Source organism: Colletotrichum lupini, chromosome 7 (genome assembly GCF_023278565.1).
Source record: "Colletotrichum lupini chromosome 7, complete sequence".
In the NCBI taxonomy this organism is placed as follows: Eukaryota; Fungi; Ascomycota; class Sordariomycetes; order Glomerellales; family Glomerellaceae; genus Colletotrichum; species Colletotrichum lupini.
In genome coordinates this window covers 2628716-2654807 of record NC_064680.1, presented here as the reverse complement: position 1 = coordinate 2654807, position 26092 = coordinate 2628716, and the positions used below count along the sequence as shown (strand labels likewise).

The 26092-nt window shown below is 42.2% G+C and overlaps 7 protein-coding genes across 7 annotated transcripts; 5 read left to right on the top strand and 2 right to left on the bottom strand.

The window, feature by feature from the left end:
- Positions 1-154: 154 nt before the first annotated feature.
- Positions 155-2331, top strand: CLUP02_13829 (calcineurin-like phosphoesterase; the record flags this gene model as incomplete). Its single annotated transcript, XM_049292766.1, has 2 exons — positions 155-529; positions 586-2331. The coding sequence occupies 2 exons, from the start codon at positions 155-157 to the stop codon at positions 2329-2331; spliced, it is 2121 nt and encodes a 706-aa protein (XP_049149912.1).
- Positions 2332-3464: 1133 nt separating this feature from the next.
- CLUP02_13828 (uncharacterized protein) lies at positions 3465-5060 on the top strand (the record flags this gene model as incomplete). Its single annotated transcript, XM_049292765.1, has 1 exon — positions 3465-5060. One exon carries the CDS (start codon positions 3465-3467, stop codon positions 5058-5060), a length of 1596 nt encoding a protein of 531 aa, XP_049149911.1.
- Positions 5061-6573: 1513 nt separating this feature from the next.
- On the top strand, positions 6574-8371 carry CLUP02_13827 (cytochrome P450; the record flags this gene model as incomplete). The annotated part of the gene is made up of 5 exons (XM_049292764.1): positions 6574-6624; positions 6713-7621; positions 7695-7991; positions 8096-8262; positions 8332-8371. 5 exons carry the CDS (start codon positions 6574-6576, stop codon positions 8369-8371), a joined length of 1464 nt encoding a protein of 487 aa, XP_049149910.1.
- A 464-nt stretch (positions 8372-8835) lies between these two features.
- On the bottom strand, positions 8836-9950 carry CLUP02_13826 (uncharacterized protein; the record flags this gene model as incomplete). Its single annotated transcript, XM_049292763.1, has 2 exons — positions 8836-9623; positions 9677-9950. The coding sequence occupies 2 exons, from the start codon at positions 9948-9950 to the stop codon at positions 8836-8838; spliced, it is 1062 nt and encodes a 353-aa protein (XP_049149909.1).
- Positions 9951-10506: 556 nt separating this feature from the next.
- CLUP02_13825 (methyltransferase domain-containing protein) lies at positions 10507-11472 on the bottom strand (the record flags this gene model as incomplete). Its single annotated transcript, XM_049292762.1, has 1 exon — positions 10507-11472. One exon carries the CDS (start codon positions 11470-11472, stop codon positions 10507-10509), a length of 966 nt encoding a protein of 321 aa, XP_049149908.1.
- A 773-nt stretch (positions 11473-12245) lies between these two features.
- On the top strand, positions 12246-13749 carry CLUP02_13824 (uncharacterized protein; the record flags this gene model as incomplete). The annotated part of the gene is made up of 4 exons (XM_049292761.1): positions 12246-12755; positions 12805-12948; positions 13003-13534; positions 13598-13749. 4 exons carry the CDS (start codon positions 12246-12248, stop codon positions 13747-13749), a joined length of 1338 nt encoding a protein of 445 aa, XP_049149907.1.
- Positions 13750-22233: 8484 nt separating this feature from the next.
- CLUP02_13823 (VerA protein) lies at positions 22234-24017 on the top strand (the record flags this gene model as incomplete). The annotated part of the gene is made up of 5 exons (XM_049292760.1): positions 22234-22386; positions 22447-22739; positions 22797-23693; positions 23767-23860; positions 23964-24017. 5 exons carry the CDS (start codon positions 22234-22236, stop codon positions 24015-24017), a joined length of 1491 nt encoding a protein of 496 aa, XP_049149906.1.
- Positions 24018-26092: the final 2075 nt, after the last annotated feature.

Sequence of the window (26092 nt, the reverse complement as noted above, 5' to 3'; positions counted from 1 at the left end):
TACGCAAGCTCGCCCACCTTTGCACGTTTGGTCGGGATTGCGGCACTGATCCATTCCAGAGGGGGCCCCAGGGGAAGTGGGAAATCAGGTAAGGGATACAGACACGGGGCTGCAGGGGAATGGCAGCAGCCCGGGCTAGCCAAGCACCAGCAGCATGGCTCCGCCTTACAGCAACGGCAATGGCTACGCCTACAAGGGGTCCAAGAAGCCTGCATCCGCGTCTGCATCTCTCCCGTTCCAACATTACTACAATGACGACAGCTTCCGCGCCCGTTTGAGACCGTTGCTCGCGGCCCTACAACGACTACTGAGAACACTTTGGGCCTTTTGGCAAACCCGCGGCCGACGATTGGCGACCGGCATCATGTGGCAGGCTGGCAGGCGGTTGAGACAGAACCTCACTGCGCGCCGCCTCCTGAGCTTCCCGCACCTGCTGGTGTGCCTCTGGGGCATCGTGCTCCTTTGGGGCGAGGGCTGGGTCTTCAAGAGCCGAGTCGCAGAATGCAAATGGAGCAACTGGGAGAACTGGGTAGGTCAATTGCTGCGCGCTGTTGCTGTGAACCGACAATGCTGATTCTTTGATAGCCGGCCGGATCGAGCCCACACCACCTCGTCTTCGTTGCTGACCCCCAAATCACCGATCCGAAATCCTACCCCGGCCGTCCGTGGCCCTTGGAAGACCTGACGGTCCTCATCACTGACAACTACATCCGCAGAGGCTACAGGCAGCTCCAATCGCAGCTACGACCTGACTCCCTCTTCTTTCTGGGCGACCTCTTCGACGGTGGGCGAGAGTGGAAGACTGCGCACAGCGACTTCAAGGACCCTCAATGGGCTGTCAACCGACGACCGAAGAACGAGAAAGATCACGTTAAGGGATGGAACGATAATTATGGCCAGAAATACTGGTTGAAGGAATATGAGCGCTTTGGCGACATCTTTTTTGGGAGCTGGGGGCTAGGCGGCTCCAGGGCCGGCGACTGGCAAAGGGGACGCAAGTTGGTGGCGAGCTTGCCAGGGAACCACGATCTTGGCTTTGGAGACCAGGTGAAGGGCTCTGTGAGAGATCGCTTCAACACGTACTTTGGGGACGTGAATCGTGTCGATGTCATTGGCAACCACTCTATCGTCTCCGTCGATAGCTTGTCGCTGAGCGCCGTTTCGTCAAAGCAAGCCGAGGTCGATTTGAAGGCGATCCATACACCTGCGGACGTATTCCTGAAGGACGTCAAGTTTACCAAGAGAAAGGCCGTGGAGCGAGAGTTGCGCTTCTGGAGGGGCGAAGTGGAAGTTGAGCCCCTAGATCATATCGTGGAGGAGCTGGAAACAGCAGACGCCAAGGTGCCAACTATTGCGCCGGGAGAAGAAGGACCCGATTTTCCTACGATTCTTCTCACCCACGTTCCTCTATACCGAGACCCGGGCACGCCTTGCGGACCGCTGCGAGAGCACTGGCCTCCTACGAAACCTCCAAAGGGGGAGCAAGCGCCTATGATGGACCACCGAAATGCAATTTCTGTCTCGGGCGGTTACCAATACCAAAACGTGCTGAACGAGGACGAGTCTGTCAAGCTCGTGAAGAGCGTTGGCAACATCGTTGGAGTGTTCTCCGGCGATGACCACGACTACTGCGAAGTTGTCCACTCGGCAGAAAAGGACAACGTTCGCGAAATCACCGTGAAGAGTATGAGTATGGCCATGGGAGTGCCTACACCTGGCTTCCTCATGGTCAGTTTGTACAACCCGATTGACGCCAACGGCAAACCCCTTCCTGGCGCACCCAAAAAGACGTTGCAAACACACCTTTGCCTGCTTCCGAACCAGCTGGCGACATACGCGAAGTATGCCGGGCTTGCCTTTGTCACCATCGTTGCGATTAGCATAAGATCGTTCCTCGTGCCGGTCCTGAACTTGACACCCTTTGCTTTGCATGACGAACAGCCGCAGGGCGCCATATTGCCGACCATCAAGGACAAGGTCGAAGATGATGGCACTTACAGCATGCACTCGACATCAGCCTCTTCCGGATCTCAATTCCTTACCGGCCAGTCATCCCGGACTAGGAGCGGATCCATCCGCTCCAACGGGGCTACTCCAGCACCGCCGCCAAGAACCAAGTTGAAGAAGCAATGGGGAGCGCCACACCGGGCGCCGCGGATCGAAATTTTTGCAGATGAGTATGGAACTGGCATGCCGCGTTTGACGTGGAAAGCGGCGTCTCAGCGGTCGAGGACGACAATCGGGCGTGTCGCTCGCGAGATCGGTGCCTCGACATGGAGGGTTGTGTGGATGGTTGTCTTGTTTTGGGCCTATCTTGCATATAAGGGGTAGAAGGGCTGCGGTGTGCTCCGCCTCTTAAGCGTGTACAATTACCGGAACATGGGGCGGCATTCGAAAAGAAGGGATCCCATCAGCATTCAGCGGGTTTGCATTGTTTTAGCTATTTGACTGGAGGATGCTGGAGAGTTCTTTGGGTTACATAAAAAGAAGGTCCGTCGTCTTTGTTCATTTGTGTATCATAGCCCGGGACGACGGGCCAGAGAGTACTGTATTGATGATCCAGCTTTTGATGGGTATTTTTGAAACGAATAGGCTTTGAGGAATCAGATGCTCAATGCCTTGTGCCGGTCGCTTCAATTCCTGCGTCTTCGATTCTGTGTCTCTGACATTCTAGTAGCTGGGGCTATACAAGTCTTGATCCCATAGTAGGCTGATTCCTCCTCCGTCTTGGGTTTCCCGGCAAACTTGGAGCGGGCATGGTTCGGCTGGCTGTGAAAAGCTTTACTCTATCGAACCTCTTTGCTTCTCGACTACAACATATTTGCTGATGATTACGGGAGGTAGCGCCAGACTGGAAAATACGAATGCCCGGCGAAGATCACAGAACTGCCATCGAATCGGTTGGGTTTCGATCCTCACTCAAAACACCAGAGCCAGATTTGGGACATGCAGGTCTCCCCTCTCTTTGATTAAATGATGTATCGTTTGAACTTTGCAATGCATTCGAAAATGAGCAATAGCCTCATGAGGTCCTTGATTGTGAACGCAGTCAAATGCATTCATTTGCGCGCCTTACCGAGAGCGATGCCAGAGACAGAAGCAACCCAGCGCCTGTGTGCCTCCGGTGCTTCTGTGTCGGTCAGGGGCGGAAGGCACGATGTCGGCATAAGGAAGGGGGTAGCACATGGTTCAGGGCCCTTCTTACCCTTTCCACAATTCACCAAGCCTTCCAAACCAGTCGACCGATTTCTTTCCCTTCTCCCTCTTCCTCGACCGAACTGTTCGAGCGCTGCACGCAACCTTCGCATATGACATCAAGTCACCCAAATTCCAATCATCCCGACCTCTAATTCAACGTCTGGTATCCTCCTAGGTAAGTCATCCAATCTCTTCATCTCTGATCCTTCACTTGCTGACAAGATTCAGAGTCTACTGCTGCGTCGTTGCCTAAAAGCTGTCAAATCATGCCTCCGCCCGTCAATCTCCCGACTCCAGCTGCCGGCGACACCTTCGCACACAATGGGAACTTGAAGATCACCAACGCTGCAGCGAACATCTTCGTTGTGTATGACTTCGATGCAAAGAAGGCCGACCGATCCACCTCGAGTCTCACCGTAGAGTTTGTCATGGGAAACGTCTATCTCATCGACGCTTCGCTATGCAGTTACTGGGAAAGCAACCGTATTTTTGGTAATCTCGTCAAAGGACTCGGGCTTCCTTTCGAAGGTTGGTTTGAAGGCAACATCTCTATTGACACAGTATACGATGACATCGTATGTGTTGTCGATGGACGACTCCCCACGTGCTGCTCGATCGGCACCATTGCTGGCAATTTGGTCACCGTTGCTGACCTCACCATTTCTGGTGGTTTCGGGCAAACGCAGCCTCCCAGTGTCGCAACCAACTACGTTTATGGATGCCGCCTACTCGAATCCCATCTATCATACGGCGGTGGCCTTCAAAGGGCTAGCTCTGCCTGGGCCTCGATGACATTCGCTCCTGCAAGGCCATCCAGCTTGCCCACAAAAGTGCTTCCACCCCCCATCCAGAACAGTACTTCCGGCACCAGTCATACCGTCAAGACGAGCTTCATAGATCGCCATGATGCTCCAGGATTTCGAAAAGCCGAACAGGAGGAGAAGAAATTGAGATGCGGCGCGGACGACTCGACCTTGCGTGTTATCTCTGGCCAAACGACTGCCACCGCAGAACAAGGAATGCTTCAAGTACCAAGCTTGTACACTCAGCAGGCAGACAAGAGCTCAGCAATTCAGCACGATGGTATTTCTGATCCAAGCTCCCCACGCTTGATGTGCGCAAATTGTTGCAGAGGAGGCCACGAGGCTAAGGACTGTATCGGACCGGTGGATGTTGACGGTTTCATAGCCGCTTGCCCAATATGCAATGTACGCGACCACATCTTTTCCAGTTGTAGCAAACTGCTTGAGACGAAGAAGAAGGCCAAGAGAGCCCTGCAATTTTTATATCTCGTTCAGCGTCGACAGAACAGGGCCCCCATTCTAGCGGCCACTTGCTGGATAGCTGTTTGGGCCGCACAAGGCTGCCCCAGAATACAGCTACCTCATACGAAGGAGTTCGCCCGGATGATTGGCCACGGGCTGATCCCAGGTTACCCAGACTGGCGAACTTATGACTACTCCATACCTTTGTTACCGCGAGACTCGACCAATGTCGCCTTACTTCGGGATCCAAGTACCGAGTATGAATACGGAAGACCATCTGGTCTGTTCCCAGGGACGCAAGGCATTTCCATAGGTCAGGGCTACAACGCGGTCAGGGCCAAGATGCAGAGGTTGGGCATCAATCTTTTACCAAATGCCCCAAACCCGGCAGCTTCTTCGAGGAAGATGAAGAAGCAAGCCAAGCGGGATCAAGTCAAGCGAGATCATACCAAAACGACACTGGTTCAAGGAGATGGCAGCCGCTTTGCAACAGGGGCAAACTGCACCATTGTTCAGAAGTCTCTTCCAGCTTTGCCAGCAAAACCGGTCTTCACCAGCCCCACGATCGTCAACATCAAGCAAGAAGCCATCGATTGACGTTTGGACCGTCGTCACTTGCGGTCGGTCGCTTTGATATGTTGTCTCCTCATTGAATTATGTTCTAGCTCATGGAGGGAAGTTGCTCATTGTGAGAATGAGGAGGCGATAAATTGCGCCAGAGTTGGCTTGAGGATTACCGACCTAGCCATAAGTTGCTTTATGCTTGTGACTTAGCTAGAGGATATCGTACTTGTTGCGCTTTTCTTCATGGAGTTTTGATGATTGCATTCTCGATCACTTGCACGCTTCTGTGCCGTCCACCAGCCATGTCGTTAATTTACCCAGACTGCCATAGGCGAAAGGTTCTGCATGTTCCAAAATAGGCTGTGAATTGCAATCGTGATCTTGAGATGAGAAAGTACATCAGAACAGAGTGCTTGAGAGAGACTCTAAAGACGGTCCACGTAGCACATCGGTCTCGTTAAAACGACACCTTGGGTTCAATAAGGCTCGAGGTGAAGAGAATCAGGGAGATAAGGAGCATCCATATATTCAAGAACAAACCGCTTACTTAAATGAGTTCATGTGATGGAGAAGGATTAAAGGAGCTAGGGGCCCAAGGACGTAGGAGGTTTGCTTTTGCTGGTAGGTGGGAGAAACATGAAGAGGGGGAAAATATGCGAATCGAACCCAGAGCCTTTGGAAAGACTTTCAAAAAGTACGCCGGTCTTGGAGCAGGTCACATAGCTTCTCTTGATTGCCTGTCCGAAGATAAAATTTGCTGAATTATTGGGATATGTGTACCCCATCACAAACGTATTTGAGGGAAAGGCAGACCATGGAGCCTTCCAGGTTGCGTGATCTGCCTCGCCACAACGGCTTTGGCCCATTCAGGTCTATCCCATAGTCCTTTAACCTTCATCTTCCACTATGATTGTGAGTCGCGCTTATATAATTTTCGCCGTGACTACAAAGTGACTGGGCTCTAGAAGCTGGCGACGCGGAGAGGGTACTTGGCATCTGAACGGCCATCGTCAACGACATGATTCTCTGCGTGTTCGCATTCGTTCGGCACGGCAACCGATTCGCCAGCCCTCGTATCTCGGACTGTAGAGACAAGCCGATGGCAACTTCAACCCGGGACTACCGTCTGAAACAAACCGGCAGGAATAGACAGCTCTCCCCGGTCCCAGTGGTGTGGTCGCTTGCCGGACCCCTCACGACGTTGACTGCGGCAAGGTTCGTGCCCCCTTTTTTCGTCTGATTTGCTCTTCAGGACCACGATAATTTCTCAAGCTATGGCCAAGATATTCTCGTCCATTGAAACGTTGCACGATGGCTTCGGTTCAGGGATTCGTACTCGGCATGACGAACTTATCCAGGCTGAGCTGGTTGGGCTCATGGATGGGTGGTGCGCTGCGAATGAGAAAGTCTACATGAAGTTTTGCTCGTCCGGAAGCTTTAATATCTGAGGTTGTCTCGTAAGTATACGGATCATTTGCTCTGCTCTCAATTTAAGTGTCTATCTTCCGCCCTGAACCGACTTGATTCGAAGTGCCGCTTTAGGAGCATGGCCATCATCAACATCATGGTCCAGGCTTCGTGCCTTGGCTTCGCCTTCGTAAGTATTGTGCTCTTGTATTGACAAGCTTTGTAACTCTATCGAGAATAAGAGCTTTCTCCAAGTTCCTTTTCCTGACGCTGGACAGACCATACTTTACATCGTCTCGTACATCATCTATAACCTCTTCTTCCACCCCCTCCGCCGCTTTCCCGGCCCAATCCTCATGCGCGCAACCCGCGCAACATTCTGCTACCGGCTCTGGTGCGGCACTCTCTCTTTCGACATGCTTGACCTCCACAGAAAGTATGGCGACGTGGTGCGTATCGCCCCGGATGAGCTGGCGTACGCGGACCCCGCAGCGTGGAAGGAGATCATGGGTCACCGTGCCGGGAGCGTTGCAAGCGGCGGCCAGGCGCCGCTCGAGTTTGAGAAGTCGGAGACGTTTTACAGGCCGATTGCGGACCTGCCAAGGGATATCATCACGGCACCTGGCCCGGAACACGCTATGCTAAGGAGGACTTTGAGTCACGGGTTCAGCGATCGGAGTTTGAGGGATCAGCAGCCCGTGATCATGAAGTATGTTGACATCTTTATCGCTAAGCTGCGAGAGTTAGCAGATGTTCCGGTTCAGAAGGCGTACCGAGATGAAGAGGGCGACGGGGATTCTTCCGCGATGGACCTTGGTGAAAAGGGAACGGCAGATCTCGGGGAGCCGGTGAACCTGACGCTCTGGTACAACTACTGCACCTTTGACATCATCGGAGACCTGGCCTTTGGGGAACCGTTTGGGTGTTTGGAGGGAGGGGACCTACATCCCTGGGTGAGGACGATCTTCCAAATGATCCGGCTGGGCGTCGCACTGCAGACGGCGAACCACTTTTCGGTACTGAGCCGGTTCATCACGGCGGTGATGTCGACCAAGGCAATGAGGAACAGGCGGCTTGAGCATCAGGCTATGACGATGGATAAGTTGAAGAGGAGGATTGCGTTGGCGGAGAGGGAAGGGCCGAGGGCGGACTTGATGGAGGGGCTGTTGAAGAAGAGGGAGGAGTGGGTGAGTCTAGTTCCTTTCCCATCATATTTTGTATCAGATGATAACATGGACGCAGAATCTTTCGTTGCAACAGCTCGAGGGCAACGCGAGCATCATTATCATTGCGGGCTCCGAGACTACGGCGACGCTGCTTTCGGGGGTGACGTATCTCCTCTTGAAGAACCCCGAAAAGATGCAGAAGCTGGTGAACGAAGTCAGAACGACGTTTGAAAAGGAGTCGGACGTCGATCTCAAGTCTGTGAATAAGCTGACGTACATTCTCGCGTGCCTGGATGAAGCGCTGCGGTTGTATCCGCCTGTGCCGACTGGTCTTCCCAGGACGGTGCCCGAAGGCGGAGCTATGATTCGCGGGGAGTTTCTCCCAGAGAAGGTGAGTTTTTCGTTATATGCTGTCCTCTGCCGAGGGGGGCCGGGGGTTCGTTCCGTTCTCTTGTCGGAGTATCCCAGCTAATGCGAGATCCCTCACCTTCGTAGACGACTGTTGCCGTCCATCAGTGGGCCATGTACCACAACGAGGCCAACTTCAAGAACCCCTTCCTCTTCCACCCGGAGAGATTCCTGGGTGACCCGGAGTATGCTTCTGATCGCAGAGAGGCGTTACAGCCGTTCCACATTGGACCTCGAAGTTGCTTGGGACGAAAGTGAGTGCCTCCAGAGTTTCCTCAACTTTGTCTACCTGCTAATATGGCATGATAGCCTCGCGTACGTAGAGATGCGGATCATGCTAGCGAGATTGCTTTGGAGCTTTGACCTGGTTCTGGCGGAGGAGAGCAAGGCTTGGATGGAGACTCAAAAGATTTATACTCTGTGGGAAAAGGGGCCATTGAATGTTTACTTGAAATCTGTCATACGGGACTGAAATATGGGAGCAGAGATTCCCTAGCTCACAATATTGAGATCTTGGATGACGCACTACCTCCTTCCAAGTCTCGACTAATCGATTGATCTGTACAAATAACCTCGGTAACACTAACTAAGGTAGACTATGTTATGCGCTTCAATTCAATCACAGCAGAGAACGAGACTCACAATTCGATGACATCTGCATGAAACTCAATAGTTTTCTTAAAAGTAATTACGGGCGTCCTTTAGGGCTTACTTCGTAGTTGTTTCCAGTGCTTGCCTTCTCTGAACTTCCCCTGTGAGCTTTCTTCATGCCACCGCTTGAAGCTATATACAAGAACCTGCATTATGTACATTACGGACCGTCCCAGCTAATTAGCTTGAAAGTAACTACTCCTAGCCGGCTTCTTCGCCTCGACAAAACTTTCAGAGATTCCATCAGTCCACGGGCGGCCCGATGAACCGCTAGAGGCACTGATCACATCGCCATGCAATGGTTGCAAGCCGACCTTCCTGTATGCTTCCCAAAGGCTCTTGGACACAGCCAGAGACTCATCGTTGTCTTCGTCGTCATTCGCCTTCAACCAGCCCTTGAACTGGTCATTCAGCAGGCCGGGGAGCGATTCAATAGCCCCTCCCGTGATCATCTCACCCACCCAGAGGAGCATAGCCGTATAGTAGCGCTTTGTCAAATTCATTATCCGTGTGTTCGTTAGCTCTTCAGTGGGGAAGGCAAGTATGGCTGAGCGGTGGGTCGGTCCGACGGAGATGCCGAAACGGATCTCGTGGCTCTGGGAATGCACTAGCCCAGCGCTTTCCGCGATCTGGGGACCCTCTGGCCATGAGATGTGCGAGAGCATCTCAGCAGCATATCCGAATGGTAATGGAACGCTCCAATTTTCAATGTCATGGGCTTCTTGGAACGTTTTGAGATACGGGTTGTACAACGTCCATGGCGCGTGTTGTCGCCCGTACGCTTCAACGACTAGGTGATCGAGGAAGCGGGTAATGGTGTTGTTCGCGTAGGTGAAAAGAAGTTGGGTTTCAGTTTCCAGGCGCACCCAGTCTACAAACGGCGGTCGGTTCCAAGCGTCCCGAGGATCGATTTGGCCGAGAAAAAGGTATGTTGAAGGAGTGACCTCGGATGTTGTGTCAAAACCTACCGTATGTCAGCAGGAGTACATGTCGAAAATAACACCGAATTCTGCCTACCGAGCTGTCTGCGTAGCGCATTCATAAGTCTGAATAGGGTCATATCCCAATTGAGAACAGGGCCCTCATCCGCCATGGACGGCCTCGTTTGCTGGAAGAACTCGACAATCAACCTATCGATAATGTGGCCCTCCTTGGGGCGAGTGCGGAGTTTCTTCGCATCCCAGTAGAAGAACAGAAAAGCCTCCTTCCAATCAATCCGGCCAGTGTCCATCGCCATGACGCTTCTTCGGGCGGCAGATGTGGTGGAGCCCACATTCGGCTTTTGGGTCATGATTGCTAGTGGAGTTTGAGATCGAGAACTGCGCGCTTGTGCAGGAAGGAAGTTGGAGAACATTTTTGTTGTTTTTTTGCGAGGCGCGCCAGCCTGATGGGAGGGGCATAAGTACTCCTCTTTCGCCGACTAAGTCCGGGATGATTATCGAAGGATTAAATAGTTCTAGAAGCGGTACAAGCGGGTTCAGCGTCCGAAGGAATGCTGCTTGTTGGAACCAACACGAAAGCGTCCAAATCGGGCAGCCAAAGAGATCCACTCTCGCACAAGTCCCAAATCAGCCAATTAACAAAGAGCCGGCTGTCTATCATTCGGCAAACAAACAATCAAGCAAACACTTGGCATCACCGAATGTCATCCAAACGTTTGGCCCCCCTCATTTGAGAAAACAAGCCCGTTTGCTCCACCGATCCAGGGGTTTAGGTAAACCGCGTAAACGCTGAATGGCCTGCTTGCCGCATCGCGATTTGACCAATGATTCACATGCCCCGCAGACGGGCCCAGAACCTCGGACTTGGATGAGACTGGACCCTCTACGCGCCTCCTCAAATCCGCTTTATTCCTTCTTTTTGACCATGATTAGAGCCCCTGCAACGCCAGTGGTGATGATTTCTTTCCCTGGCTCCATCCCTGCTTCGTGGAGCAAACTTGCGATTTTCCCAACGGCCATCTTGACTACATCACGATCCGTTCCGACATCATCGGGGTGCGCCTCACGCCACCGCGTCACCGGGCTGACCGTCTCTAGGAACTTTTCGACGTGATCTAGACCCAGCTTCTGCTGACCCAAGAAGAACTCCCCGTCTGGTCCGACTGTGCCGTCCTTGTTCCAGTCTTTGCGCAGGAAAGCGCTCTCTTCGAATTCCGCCACCGGCGTTTCGAGGTCCCATGGCATCGGTAGCGTCTCGTACATCTTCTCCGCTATGAGGTTACCCGGAGTCATGTACGGCTGGATATACTCGTCACGGAAATCTTGTAGGATCTGCTGCATGCTCGCGGCGTTGGGCATGGATGGGTGAATGTACTTTGAGCTGCTCGTCCAGATGGCGACGGAACCGCCCGGCTTGAGCACGCGGGCAGCGGCAGCCCAGAAGCCGGGCATATCGAACCAGTGCGCCGCGGTAGCGGCTGTGATGAGGTCGACGCTGGCGTCGGCGACGGGCGGGGAGAGGTTGGACCCGAGCTCCTCCGCGGTGGAGACCTCGAAGCGGATCGGCTCCGGGGCCGATGTGACCCCGCCCAGGGCTCGGGCAGCGTCGATCATGCCCACGCTCGGGTCCAGGGCGATGGTCCGTGTAAAGCGCGGGCTGAGCTCACGGGCAACGGTGCCGGGGCCGCAGCCGATGTCGAGAAGGGAGTCTGTTTGGCCGCCTGTTGAGACGTGGTGGTCGTAAATGTAGTTGTAGATCCTTTGGTCGTAGCCCAGCCTGCCTTTGGCGTAAGTAGCGCCTTGCTCCTTTGTGTAGGCACGGAAGGTTTTCTCAACCGGGGCTGGAGTTGGGACGGTTGCGACGTCGGCCATTGTCTCTAAATTTTGGTGGCGAATTCTCCAAAGCTGGTATTATTTATAAAGAAATAGAATCAGACGTTTATATATGCTTCTACATAATATGACAGTGTTTTCCACAAAATAAACAGCGGAAATTTGATGTGGCCAGCCTGATCTTTATAACTCACATGCGCTCAAGCCGAACTCAACATCTGAGGAGGGCGTTTGACGAACGAGCACCAAAGTCTGCCATGATTGGCGAAAGGCTACCGAGAACGGCCCACCAACATCTTTCCAAAGAGGGATAACCAAGTACAGCAGAGCCAATCAACGACCCCAAAAGACCTCACACTAATCCCGATCAGGGCGACGACTGCGAAGCTGATGCTGTCCCCGCCGACCCGCTGCCGGTCGATGACCTTTTGGTGGCTTGTAAGCCGTCTCGAATCCTTCAGAATCCCGTGTCCGTGTCCGATCCCCTTGAAAATCGAGCCTGACAGCAACCGCCGACGGAATTTCTGACATTTAGTTCAGTCAACCCCCTCGGCTGGAACGCTCTTTTCGTTGGTAGTTGACGAAGCTGACACAAGGGTGTTTGCATGCCTGGAGGCCCTCTCATCTTACCTTACCTTAGACCCGGGAGCCGGACCCGGAGTTGTCTTCTTGAGCCGAAGTCCTTCACCGCAGCATGGTTTACTATGGCGCGCTGAGTAAGGGTTGCCAGCGATGCCGTCAACGCAAAGTCAAGGCACGTGTTTTTGAAACCCGATGACCTCCTCCTTGTGCTTGTAAGTTCTACTTCTAACATGCTTTGGAAAAAGTGCGATCAACGCAAACCGGGATGTCTCAAGTGCGAGAAAGGACAGAAGCCTTGTCCCGGCTATCGGAACTTGACAGACCTTGTCTTTCGGGACGAGCGCCAACGAATCAGGAAGAAGATTGGAGGTGAAGCTGGCAGCTCGTCAAAGCCGAGGAATCTGCCAATCAACTACGCGTTGTGCCTCAACATTGAAGATAGGGCGGCCACCTTTTTCTTCACCCACTACACCACTACTGGACCACCGTTCTGTGACTCGTACCAATCATGGCTTGCCAAGACATATCACGAAGAATCTCCTAACAACCTAGTCCGACATAGCATCCAAGCAGTCGGCATGGCTGCTATCTCAAATATCTCTAATGCCCCCAAAATAGTGCTGCGGGCCAAGGAGCGGTATGGACAAGCACTAAAAGCTACTAATGTGGCTCTGTATGACCCTGATCAAGCCACAGCAGATACAACTCTCATGGCAATTCTTCTCCTTGGGCTATTTGTTGTACGGTTGAAACCCCTTCTCCTTCAATAGCCACGACTAACTTGAGCAGACGATAATGTTCGAAAGCTGGAATGATAGCCATGCGTGGACGGCGCATATTGAGGGCGCAACAGCCCTATTGCACCTTCGCGGCAAGGGCCAATTCACCAGAGAGCTTGGAATACAGCTCTACATACAATTCAGACAGCAAATTGTAAGTCCAAACGTAAAGTCATTGAGCGGACCCTACTGAGCCGGTTGCCCGCAGCTCCAAGCCTGTATGCATCGAGGTGTTCCCGTACCCCCTGCCCTTGTGGAGATAACCATGCAATTCGAAGCCAGCCGCCGAGGAACACAGTACAATAGTCTACGTCCAGGGTCCTTAGCAGTACTAGGCTTTAGGCTCGTCAACCTTTCTGCAGCCATGAACACACAACAAATAACAGACGCCAACGCAATCTACCGGATAGCGGTGGACATTGACAGTGATCTCAACGCCTGGGCGTCAAAATCCTCGCAATCTGATCGGAAGTTCCACGAGATTGAAGCAGATGCATCCAAGAAAGAAAATAACTTCAACGGGAGAGAACATGTGTATAACAGTGTTTGGGGAGCACAAGTCTGGAACAACTGGCGGTCGTTGACGATAGTGACAAACCGTATTATTCTCAACCATGTCGACAAACAGAGCTCCGAGAACAACGAACTCAAAGAGATAATGCGGTTCCACAGCATCTCGGTTATCCACAGTCTTTCTGCTGATATATGTACATCTACACCCAGTCTATCTGGTACCCCACGTCAGTACCAACATCATATCGAAAATCCCTGCACTATGCAAATGAAGCTAACAACTATCCTAGGAGCACCTTCCATGATCTGGCCGTTGCACATCGTCTCCCAAGAAGAACTAAATGTACCAAATGTACGATCTTGGGCAGTCGAGCAACTAATAGGTATCAGAAAGTCGATGGGCATAAAGCAAGCTGCTGTTCTGGCAAACACGATGGGCTGAAAATGCTAGTTTTGGAGACACCCACTTTCGCACAGCGATGGACAAGTTTGCCTTTCATTCTATAAATATTATGTTGGATGGTAGATGTAATTAAAATGATAGCCCTATTCATGGTTCAAAGTGGCAACTTCCAACATTGAGTCATCAGTTTGATCAATTCTAAGAATTTTGGACATGATGCAGTATACCATTTCGAAAGCTCATTGAAAGAAGTCTGAGGATTCAAGTGCGGCAACTAGACTGCCGCAGGGTATAAGGTTCATGATTGCAGAAGCTTTATCGATAAACGAAACATCGTATCATACTGACAGTCGATGTTGCGGACGATGAGGTAAGCCAACATATCAGTCAGCGCCGGAAGGCATAGAACCTAGCTCACCTGGCCAAGTGTATTTTCGTTACCATACTTACATGGTAATTGCAAGCAGAAGATGCCGTTTGTTCGATATCTGATTCGGAACGTCGAAGAAGATATTCTGCAAGCATTAACTGTTGATCTCCAGCTATACTCCCCACAATTGGCGGCTTCGAGGCATGGGCACAAACTATAAAGAACGGCACAGGGAGAACCTGACTCGATACCTCCATCGAACGAACCAATCTCCAAACGCCTGGATTTACGGCGTGATCCCAAATGGGCATATAAACATGTTGCCCTTTTGGGACGCCCCGTGAGGCAGGAGGCGCTCGGTAAGTACTAAGAAAGAAGGCATATATATACTCCACGCTCAGGTTCTGCACGAAGGGGGGATAGACTATTACTATCGGATTAAAAGTCCAATTCGACCGCGGCATATAGCCGACTGCGCAGGGGCCAATTAGGGGCCCTATTTACGATTATTATAACTAGCCTAACTTATAATTAGAACCTCCTTTTTATACTTACTACGCAGATATTTATATAGTTTAATTAATCTTTTTATTAACTACGGTTCGAACTAACTACTCTATAATAAGGATATTAATACTAATTAGTAATTAAATTCTATTATCGTAGATTAGTAAGGTATCTTATTATATAAAAGAGACGACTTCTTAATACCACATAAAATAAGAAATTTATACTAATTAACTTTATAAAAATAAATAAAAAAGGAGGCGATTTTTAAATACTATACGGAATTAAGTAATTATAGCCCTTTATTACTTATAAAAGGTCGACGTTTACTATATTAAACTACGTTAATTAATAAAACTACTTAAGTAACTAGCCTTTTACTATTGCCCCGAGTAGCTTTTTTACTAAATAACCTTTTTATAACTAGCCTATAATTAAAAATTAATTAGTTAAATTAATAAAAAAAATACCTATATAACGACTACCTATTTAATTAATTAGCGTAATAAACGAGTTTAATAATATAATATAAAAGAGTACTACGTAATTAAAAAAAGGAATTTTTAAATATAAATATTCTTACTTAGTAATAAAGGTAACCTTATAAAAGTTATTAAGCTAAGAAATCTATAGTATATAAAAAAGTCTATTATTATAAAGATCTTATAAATATAACCTTAAGCCCGCAATCTAAATAACTTCTTTATAGTTCCCTTAACTACCCCCCGGGTATTACTTAAGAATATAATATAAGGGACGGTTTAATAAGAGAAGAGGGAATTTAAAGATCTTAATAATATTAAGTTAAAAGTATTACGGATCTTAGAAATTAACTTAAAAAGAAAGTAGCTATTTTAAAATAGTTTTATAACCTCTTATTAAAGTTATTATTAGCTTAAAAAAAGGCTAAAAAAACGAGGATCTAAAGAGAAAAGAAAAGAATCTTTTAGAGGGCTATTAAAGGGCTTTTTTTTATATTAGCTCCTAGCGCAAAACTACTAATTTTAAAAAATTAACTAAGTAATAAAAGGGATTGCTAATAAGTAATAATTATTTAACCGTAATTAAGCTATAAAAAAGACTACTTAAAAAATATAAAATAGGGTATTAAGAGGCTATAAAAAATAAAATCTCTAAAGTATCTAACCCTATTACGTATAAGTAATAAATAAGCATTTTTAATAAGTCCTTAAAATCTACGATTTTATAAAAAAGAGGGCTTAACTTCGTTAACTATACTTAACGGCTTATATAGTTCTTAATAGCTTATATAGCCCTTTTACGAGCCGCCCGGCGTTTACTTTTAACTATTTTTATAAAATACTACCCTAAAAGAAGTAGGTCGAGGAAGGAAGCTATTTAAAAATTATAAAAAATACGAGGCTTAAGAGGCTAGAAGTATACGGGATAGCGGAAATCGGTAACTAATAAAAATCCCGAGACTAATTACTATATCTTCTTATAATAATATAAACGTTTACTATTATTATTATAAAAAGGAATTATTAAAACTTATTTTTTTATACTAAACAAAAAAGAGGATCTTAGTAAATATAATAGTTAGTAATTTAAAAAAGTAATAATAATTACTAAAAATAATAAAAACGAGAGTAATAGCGAAACGGTAAGAAAAAGCGGGAATTTCTTAAACCCTAATAAATTCGTTAAGTAATAAAAGTACGGATTTATTACGACTAGTATATAGATTAAATATATCCTTATTAAAATTAAATACGCTAATAACCGCTAATATAAGTATAAGCTAGAGTACGACCCTTAGTAAGTTAGAATAAAAAAAAAGAGGATAAAACCCGATTTTAAATAGAATCCTAATCCCTTATAAATAGGTAAATATTAACCCGGATTATTAAGGGACGTAGATATATAGAATTATAAATTAGCTTAATAATAAGTAAATTAACGTAATATTAATTTATTTAACTAAGGTTTATAAAAAAAAGGGGCTATAGGGGTAACCCTTATTTTATAAAATCGTAAACGACCTTAGTTATTAACTAAACGAATAGTTCGCGAGCGTAAGCCTAGGAATTATAAAAATAGTTAATAAATTCCTTTATAAGCAAGGGGTATTATTAACGTAATTATAATTATAAGAGCTATACGAAATATTAGTAGTAATAATTATAAAAGAGGAATTCGTATTATAGAACTAAGTATAGGTCGATAAAGCGTATAATTATTTTAATAAATTTAAAAAAAAAGGTAAACGACCTAGACTTCCTCTCTATAATTACTAACGGAAATTTATTATTATAAAAGGATATACTAGGGCAAAATATAGTACTAGAAGTACGATAATTAATAATTCTACTTATTTTAATTTATAACTCGTTATTATTATTAATACGAAATTTAGCGCCGATTAGTTAATAAAAAAAGAGGTAAACGACTTAAAGTTATTAATAATACGTAGCGACGTAGGGATCGTATATAAATACTAAAAGTTTAATAATAAATACGAAATAATTTATAAACCTTAAAAAGATCTTCTTGAAAAAAATTATACTTTAGGGGGAAGTATAAGGTCTTATAAGAAACCCTAACGATATTTTACGATTATTATAAAAAAGTTAGAATTAGGGAATATTAGTACTATTTAGTAATTAATATCGTACTTATAAACAAAGCTTTTAATTATTATTACGAAGCGGTACGTAATCTTAATTAAAACGACTTTTTTAATATAATTAACGTAATCTAAAGCCGCTTCGAGACTTATAATAAGAACTTAAAGCTCCTATCTAAGCTACGAGCGATTTCTTTTATATTTATAACTAAGATAATAGAGGGTAAATCGTAAGTAGAGATCCTTAAAGAGCTTATTAATTAAATCAATAAGCTAATAAAAACCTAGCTAAATAAGGGGATAAATAAGTAAAAAGTTAAATATTTCTATACTATAGTTTAGCGTATATTAGAGATAAAAATAACCCTATACTAAGTACTTAAAAATTATAAAACGCTCTATTTAAAACTAAGATCTAGCTTTAATATTAAAATAAAAATACTACGCTAAACTTATTTTTAAATATATAACGGCCCTTATTAATAATATTAAGTCGATCGAACGTATAATAAAAAAAAAAAGAGGCTAGATACGGTAATTATTAATAAAGATACTTAGATTCGTTAAATAAATAAAGATTTAACTTATGGGTAGGGTAATAAAAGAGGTAATACTATATTTATAAAAAGGATAAATATTAATTAAGTAACTACTCTGAAAAAGAGCGTACTAAATTATATAAATAATATAAAAAGTCGAGGGTAGTAAATAATAAAACTAGCCCTCGTTAGTTTAACTAATTCCTTATTATATATAAGAGTAGATCTGGGGGTATAGAACTTAGTAATAATAGCTAAAATAGCGGCCTAAAATATATACCCCCTATAAAAAATTTAAAAAATAAAAAAGATCTTACCCCCTATATTAACGAATTAAATTATAACGAAATTAATAATATTAATTACTCTTTTTTTGCCCCGTTAGCTTCTAAAGGATATATAAAGCTAAACGAATAAAAAGTAATAAAAGCTCTTGATAAGTAGGCTTTTATTTACGGATAGTAAGAGAAGGTCCTTTAAATAATAGATATAGAGGCGGCTAAAAGGGCGAATTTAATAAGGCCGAAGCCTATTCTCTTAATAATTAAAAAAAAAATACTATCTCTCTTAATATTTAAAAAAAAAGAATATAGTACTAAGTAAATCTAGGGGTAGCTAGAGGGGTCTTTTTTATATTACCTAGATCCCTTAAATACTAAGCTTATATAAACATTTTACGTAAATAAAAAGTACGGCCTAAATAATTTTTATAAACTTATTTTAAATACTAGGGTATTATAATAATTAACTAAAGAAAAAGGGTAATTCTAAGTACTATAAAAGATCGCACTAATAACGCTTAATATATTAATAATAAGTATTATAAAGATTAGTTTCGGTCTAGGTAAGGAAATCGTCGCCCTAGGTATAATAAAAATAGAGACGTACTTCGGAATAATAACTTTTTATATTTTACCTATTAATACCCCATTTCTCTTATATCTAAAAGATATAGATTAACTGAGTATTATATTTAATAATATAAGGAACAAAATCTTTAATAATAAGTACTTCGAAATAGTTAAACGATAATAGGGGTATACGTTTATAAAGCTTATTAATAATACGAAGTTAATTAATTACTTAACGAAAAGTGAGCTTAGAAAACTATACTAGAGATTCGAGTACCCGTTAGTTACGAAGCTATATAACCTCTTAAAATAATTAGGTAATAATAATATTAAAATAGGGGTACTAGAGTAGTTAATAAAAGTATATTATTAATACTAAATAAATATGCAAAGCCTACGTAGATTTAAATTTAAATTACGTAATAAGCTTAATTTTAACTAAGAAATCGTTATCGATATTTTTTATTTGAATAGTTAGCTAGTACTATATATAATTAACGTAGCTATATCTTTCTAAATAGGGCAATTCCTCCGGGATTTATAAATAAAAATAGTATAGGTAGCCCTACGAAAAAACTAGATTAATATATACTAAGGACCGCTAGATAGTATTAAAACCGACGCTAATACTAGCTTTAAGTTAGTAAAATTTAGGAATAATACGACGGCCTACGGTATATAACTAAAAGTCGTACTTATTAAAACGCACTATAATATTAAAAAAGTAAAAAGGGTATATTAGTAGTTAAAAAGGGCGTTTAGAATTATTAAAAAAAGAATCCGGATTCTACCGACGATAAATACCTTTAAATAGTACTTAAATACTATAATAATACTATAGGGCCTAACGGACTCATACTAACGCTATTAGTATTTAGAGCATATTTAAAAACGACCTTAGCCTTATTACCGTCGCTAAGTATAAGCTAATAAGCCTAAGTAATTAAAAAAATAATATAGGTACTGCGCAAAGTAAGTATAAAAAAATAAGTTAATAAAGTAATTATTACGTATAATAAGCCCGATATAAGGGGTAATTTAAATATATTACTAAATTCGGATATACGAGTATAGTGCGAAATTACTTAATAATAAGCTAGGCTATATAAGTTAATTTCCGTTAACGAGCGCTCTTATATAATTACGAGAGATTACGACTAGCTACTTAAAGTATTAATTACGGTAGTTAGACCGTATTATATAGATCCTAATAAAGTAATTTCTAACTTATAAAAAAAGAAAGAACTAAAGGAAACTATATAACCCGTAGTAAAGGCATAAGAAATTATCCTTAACGAAATTATTATAATAATATTAATAAATAACGAAAAAAAGGAAATTATTAAAAAGGTATTAATATTACTAACAAGACGTCGCAAAAGACTATAATAGCAAGCCCTAACGTAGTAATTTATTACTAATAACGAGGTAATTAATACTTTTTATATAATAAAAAAGAAAGCCGATTTTAAACTAATAGTTAAACTACGTAAAAAAGGCATAATTATAACTATGAAAAAGCCGTAAAAAGGATTAAATCTTATCGAAATAAATACTTTTCGCAATCGAGGGGTCTATTAATTTATCCTATACGACCTAAAAAATATATAAACCTCTATATATTTAAATTATAAATAGTTTATAAAATTAAAAAAAAAGAACACCCTAGCTATATAAGAAGTTTAAATATATAATTTAGGGGTATAGTAACGTTAAAAAAGCGACGCTACTTATATAATTGCTTACTATATAGCGCTATAGCTAACGATTAATAATAGTACTAATAGTATTACTATAGAAAAAGGGATATAAAATTTAGAGCCGTAATATTACCTAGGCCTATACCTAATCGGCTATAGGGCTTATAAGGAAAATCCTAGCCTCTTTACTAAAAGAAATAGTTAATAAGTACTTAGAAAGTACGATTATTAAAGTACTTAAGTTACTATATAGGCTCGTAGAATTAGGTACTTATTAATAGGCTACTTACTACGATTTTTATATTAATTAACTATTAATAATTACCTTTACGTATAACCCGTACTTATTAGTTACGGAGTACGAAGGTAACTAATTTAGGATCGTTAAAATATAAATTAATAATATATTAGGCCTATTTAATATTAACTTTATAAAAAAAGAGGATAAAGAGCTTTAAAAAGCGGGCTTCGTAACGAAGCTAAAAGAGGTCTTTATAATAAATACCCCCCTAGTATTTAATAGCGAGATTCTTATAATTAAAGGGGAAACTATTATTTTTTAATAAAAGGGGTAAGGCGAGAAGATTAACCTTATTAATCTAAATATAACTAACGTTAAAAAGTAATATAAGGCTAAGCTCGTGCGAGGGGTATATATTATAAATATTTATTAGCCTAAGGCGATTTTTAATTATATTAAGGTAGTATAAGCTATAAATCTAACTAAACGAGACGTCGAGGTACTTAATAAGTAGCTTAAGTAATAGTAAATAAATCTTAATTAAGGTCTTATTTACTACCTAATCGACTTTATAATTAATAAGCTCTATGTTTTTATTAATAAGTTATTTATAAATAATAATAACTTTATTTCGTAATTAGGGTATATTATTATCCTAGCTAACGAGAGTATAAGTAAGAGTGAATTTACTATATATAATAATATAATTTACTACTTATTAATTAAAAATAAGTAGGTAATAAGAAGTATATTAGCGTCGGAGGTTTATAATATAATTAATAATATTAACCTCTCTTACGCGATTTTAATAACGCTAAAAAAAGATTACTAATCGAATTAGCTTTTTACTTATTTTAATAGTTATTTATACCGATTCTTATTTACTATATAAATACCTTATTAAATTAGGAATAACGAAGGAAAAGAGGCTTATAATTAATATTATAGCCCTTAAGTAATTATACAAAAGGCGCGAAATACTTAAAATTTATTAAATTAATAATAAAAATAACCTTATAAACGCTTTTATAAAAGTAATACTAAATAAGGGATTAAAGTAATTCGTAAGTAATAAAAAAGGTATTATATAAATAGAGGGATAGGTTATATAAAAAAAGTAAAAAAAGGGGGAAAAAGAGACGACTTAATAAACGGGCCCGAGGTCGAATTATACCTCTAACCGTAGTAATTAAATTAATAAAAAAAAAGTTAGTATTAAATTAGAAGTTTAATTCGACCGCGGTATATAACTAACTACGCAGGGGCTAATTAGGGGCCCTATTTACGATTATTATAGCTAGCCTAACTTATAGTTAGAACCTCCTTTTTACACTTATTATGTAAATATTTATATAGTTTAATTAATCTTTTCGTTAACTACGGTTCGAACTAACTACCCTATAATAAGGATACTAATAATTACTAATCATTGTCAGATGAACTAAACTACCCACTTAAGCCTTTTTACAAAGCACTTTATTCCTTTCGACTCAAATCAAAGATAGGATTCACGACGATGTGGTCGTCGGCGGCGCTCTTGTCGCTGCTCTTCAAGCTTGCCCTCGTTTTATCAGCGATTGGACTTACGAAAATTGGCTGGAAGGCTTATACTATCAGAAAAAAGTTCAAAGAAATAAAAGCGTTGGGGATCGTACGTGCACCACATTTACGGATCCAATCAATCAAGCTGACCGTCGCACATAGCCAATGCTGCCTCACTCTTGGATCATGGGCCATCTTCCCATCATGTTTGAGTTTCGCAAAGAGTATCCAGGAGACATCAATATTAGTAACTTCCACCCATGGATCATCAATAACTACCAGAGATACTTTCCGGAAATGGACCACTGCCCTCCAGTCATTTATCTGGATCTCTGGCCTGTGTAGAAGGCACCCATCGTGACTGCGTACAAAAACACCGTTGCGGCACATTTCACCCAGACGAAGAATCTTGACAAGCATCAAATCTCCCTCGACTTCATGAACCCGCTGACCAAGGGTTTAGACATCGCTACCCTTCAAGGCGATGAGTGGAAGAAATGCCGAGGCTGGTTCAACCCCGGCTTCAGTTCGAGAAATGTTTCGTCAATGGTTCCTGATCTTATCGAAGAGATTAAGGACTTTGCGGATAACTTGCAACAAAAGGCCGGCTCTAATGGATCGTGGGGTCGCATGTTTCAGCTCCGCAACATGACGACGGCTCTTACTTTTGACATTATTGTCCGTGCAGTCTTGTAAGTGAGCTAATTCGTCTTGTTTGAGGATCGTCAGGACTGATGGATACTTACCAGGGATGAGCGTCTCCACGAGCAGACAAATACGACTGCTGGCCCTCTCAGAGTGGCACTTGCTGACCAGTTGAGGCTCATGGGCATAAGACAAGCCTTCAGTTTCGGCTACTTGTTCCCATGGCAGAACAAAGCCGTGGATCGTAACAATCGCATTGTTCAACACCAGCTTCAACCCAATATTGTACGATCTCTGGAAACCGGTCTCAAACCATCCAAGAAGAAGACGGTGCTCAATCTCGCTTTGATGCATTTAGCAGAAGAGGCAGGTGGGCGCCCGATTGACCCAACTACCGACCAACTCATGATGGACACCATCTTGGGCAATCTGAAGACCTTTCTTGTTGCGGGCCATGAGACAACTGCCAGTGCACTGTGCTTCATGTTCAAGGTTCTCCAGGACAACCCAGACTGCATGGCCAAGGTCCGCACCGAACACGACGAGGTACTGGGTCTAGATCCCGACCAAGCTGCTGACATTCTGAGCAAGTCACCTCAGCTCCTCGGCTCCCTTCGGTATACACACGCCGTGATCAAGGAGACTCTCCGCCTGTATCAACTTGCCTCCACCATGCGAGGAGGAGAGCCGGGATTTTATCTCAGTGATACTACTACTGGTCTGCAGTATCCCACCGAAGGGTTTCTTGTGTGGGATGGCGGCCCGGGTATGCAGCATGACCCGTCCCTATGGCCGCACGTTGATCAGTTCATTCCGGACCGCTGGCTTGTTCCTGCCGAAGACCCGCTTCATCCCGTGAAGGATGCCTGGAGGGCATTTGCCCGCGGTCCTCGGGATTGCATCGGTCAAGAGATTGCTCTGGTTGAGATCAAGCTGGTCGCAGCCTTGATCATGAGGAAGTACGATGTTGAAGAGGCCTGGGATGAGTGGGATGCTCTCCAGTAAGTTTGGCTATATACTAGCCACAATAATCTCCTCATCGCCATACTGTGCTAATTATTTTATGTTGCGCAGAGGGCCTAAAGCCAAGAAAGATATGGTCCGGGGACAAAGGCTATATGTGGCTGGAGACGGCATCGGGCATCCCAAAGAAGGCATGCCAGTTCGCGTGCGCCTTCGACAGAAATGAAACATGTGCCTGACCTTTGAGATGTCCGTATTGGGATCTTTCTCATAAAGTCCACATTTATCAATCATCTTGGGTTATCTAGGTTACGATATCATCAGGTGCACGAAAGTACAGTATGACCGCACACACTCCATAGAAGGTGACTGAAATCAACTCAAGACCATTGATGTCAATCGTTCATAAATAGTGACTTAGTATAGTATATACAAACTGTCACGAGTTATGGCACGTAGTAATAGGCATACGGAGTATAGTAAAAGTAGCTTAACTATTAAAGTAGAAATAGATAAAAAGAAAAGGTCTATATATATAATATCTAAGATAGATACGTAATTTAGTACGTAATAAGTACTTTATAAGGTATAATTACTATCCCTATTACGTAATATACCCCCTAATTACTACTACTAAGGAGCTATTATATTTAAAATAGAATCTCTAAATACCCTTATAAAGGCCTAATTTAGTTAAATATAAATAAAAGAAAAAATATAAGGGATACGCGTTTTTTAAACTACGTTTATTATAAATATATCCTTTTATTTAAAATAAATAAAATCCTAACTTAGAATAGTACGTATTTTATTACTTTTAATATATAAATTACTAAGAGCGAGGCTACTTAGCTACTTTATATATATCTAAATTTTCGTAGCGTTACTTAGCTATTAATTTTTTTTTAACCTTTCGTAATTATTATAAATACCCTTATTTACTACGCGCGCGCGCCTACGTTATTAAATCGTTTATTAATTTTATTTTAAATATAAATATTTAATATATTTAAAAATAATAATAAGTTTTATATAATTTTTATAATACTTCTTATATATATATTATATAGTTTATTAAGAATTTAAATAAGTAATAATATTAACGAGCCTTTTTAAATTATTACCCCCCTCTATAACTTCTTATTTACTTACTAAGGCTTAGTTACTAAGCTCTCTTTCTTTAATTAAAAAGATATTAAAATTATTAATTAGAATACTAAGAACTTTATTAAGTTTAAAGCTCTTTTTAACGGTTATAATAAGGGTAATAATAAAATAAATAGTAATAATAAAAGCTCTAACGAGCTTTTACTTATCTTCCCCTTAGAGCTTAAAAATAAAAATAAAACTAGTTTAGATAATAAGCCCTTTAAAAAGGGTATATTATATACTTATTATTTTAGGAATTTATATTTAATATTATTTTAAAATTTTAAAAACGTAAAGCTAGCTCTTTTTAAAAAGGTAATAAGAAATAAAAAAGAATATTAAAAAGTTAAAATACCCCCCGTAATAAGTATAGTTCTTTTTATTATTCTAAGCTTATTTAATATATACTTAGTTTTTAAAAAGCTTAAGAGAGAGGTTTTTTAAAAAAACGAGAGATTTAATATATACCCTATTTTTAAGTAGCCCTCTAATATACTAACCCTAACCCCCCGACGGAGTAATCCGCCGGGGCCGTACCGTATATTACGTATTAAGGAAAACTAAGTATAATGCGCTCTATACCTAATTACTAACTAAAACTCCTAACTTTCTACCGCCCGCCTATAAGGCGAGCTTTACTTACTTTAACGTATATAGGACCTCTTAATATTAGCCCGCGTAAGTAGCTAGGTCTAATATAATCTATTTTTTTATATAAGTATTATTATTACCCGGGGGGTCCTATAGGAGCTATCTAAAGCGCCGGCTTATTACTTTAACCCTATATACCTCTAACCCGTCTATTATAACTATTATAACTAAGCTAGTATTAATATACTAAATCTTAACGTCTATATTAGCCTAGCTATTTACAGCGTTCGTACTATTACTTAGCTAAATTTTATATTATTAAAAGGTATTTTATTAATTTTTAGGCATATTTATATTAATTATAATAGTTATAGCATCGAGCTAGCTAAGGGTACTTAGCCCGAGAGGGGTAGACTTATTAATAAGCATCTTTAGCTTACTAATTACTCACTATATACTAAGAGAGTAAGTTCTTATCGAGGTAGTATTTTAACTAGCTAACTTCTTAACTAGTTATTTAACTAGCTATTTAGGTAGTAGTTTATATATTAATAGGTTTATTTAGTAAATTTATTTAGTAAATTTGTTTAGTAGATTTATTTAGTAGATTTATTTAATAGATTTGTTTAATAGATTTATTTAGTTTAAATAGAGAGTAGCTTTGGGCAATATTAGAAGTAATAAGGATAGAAAGAAC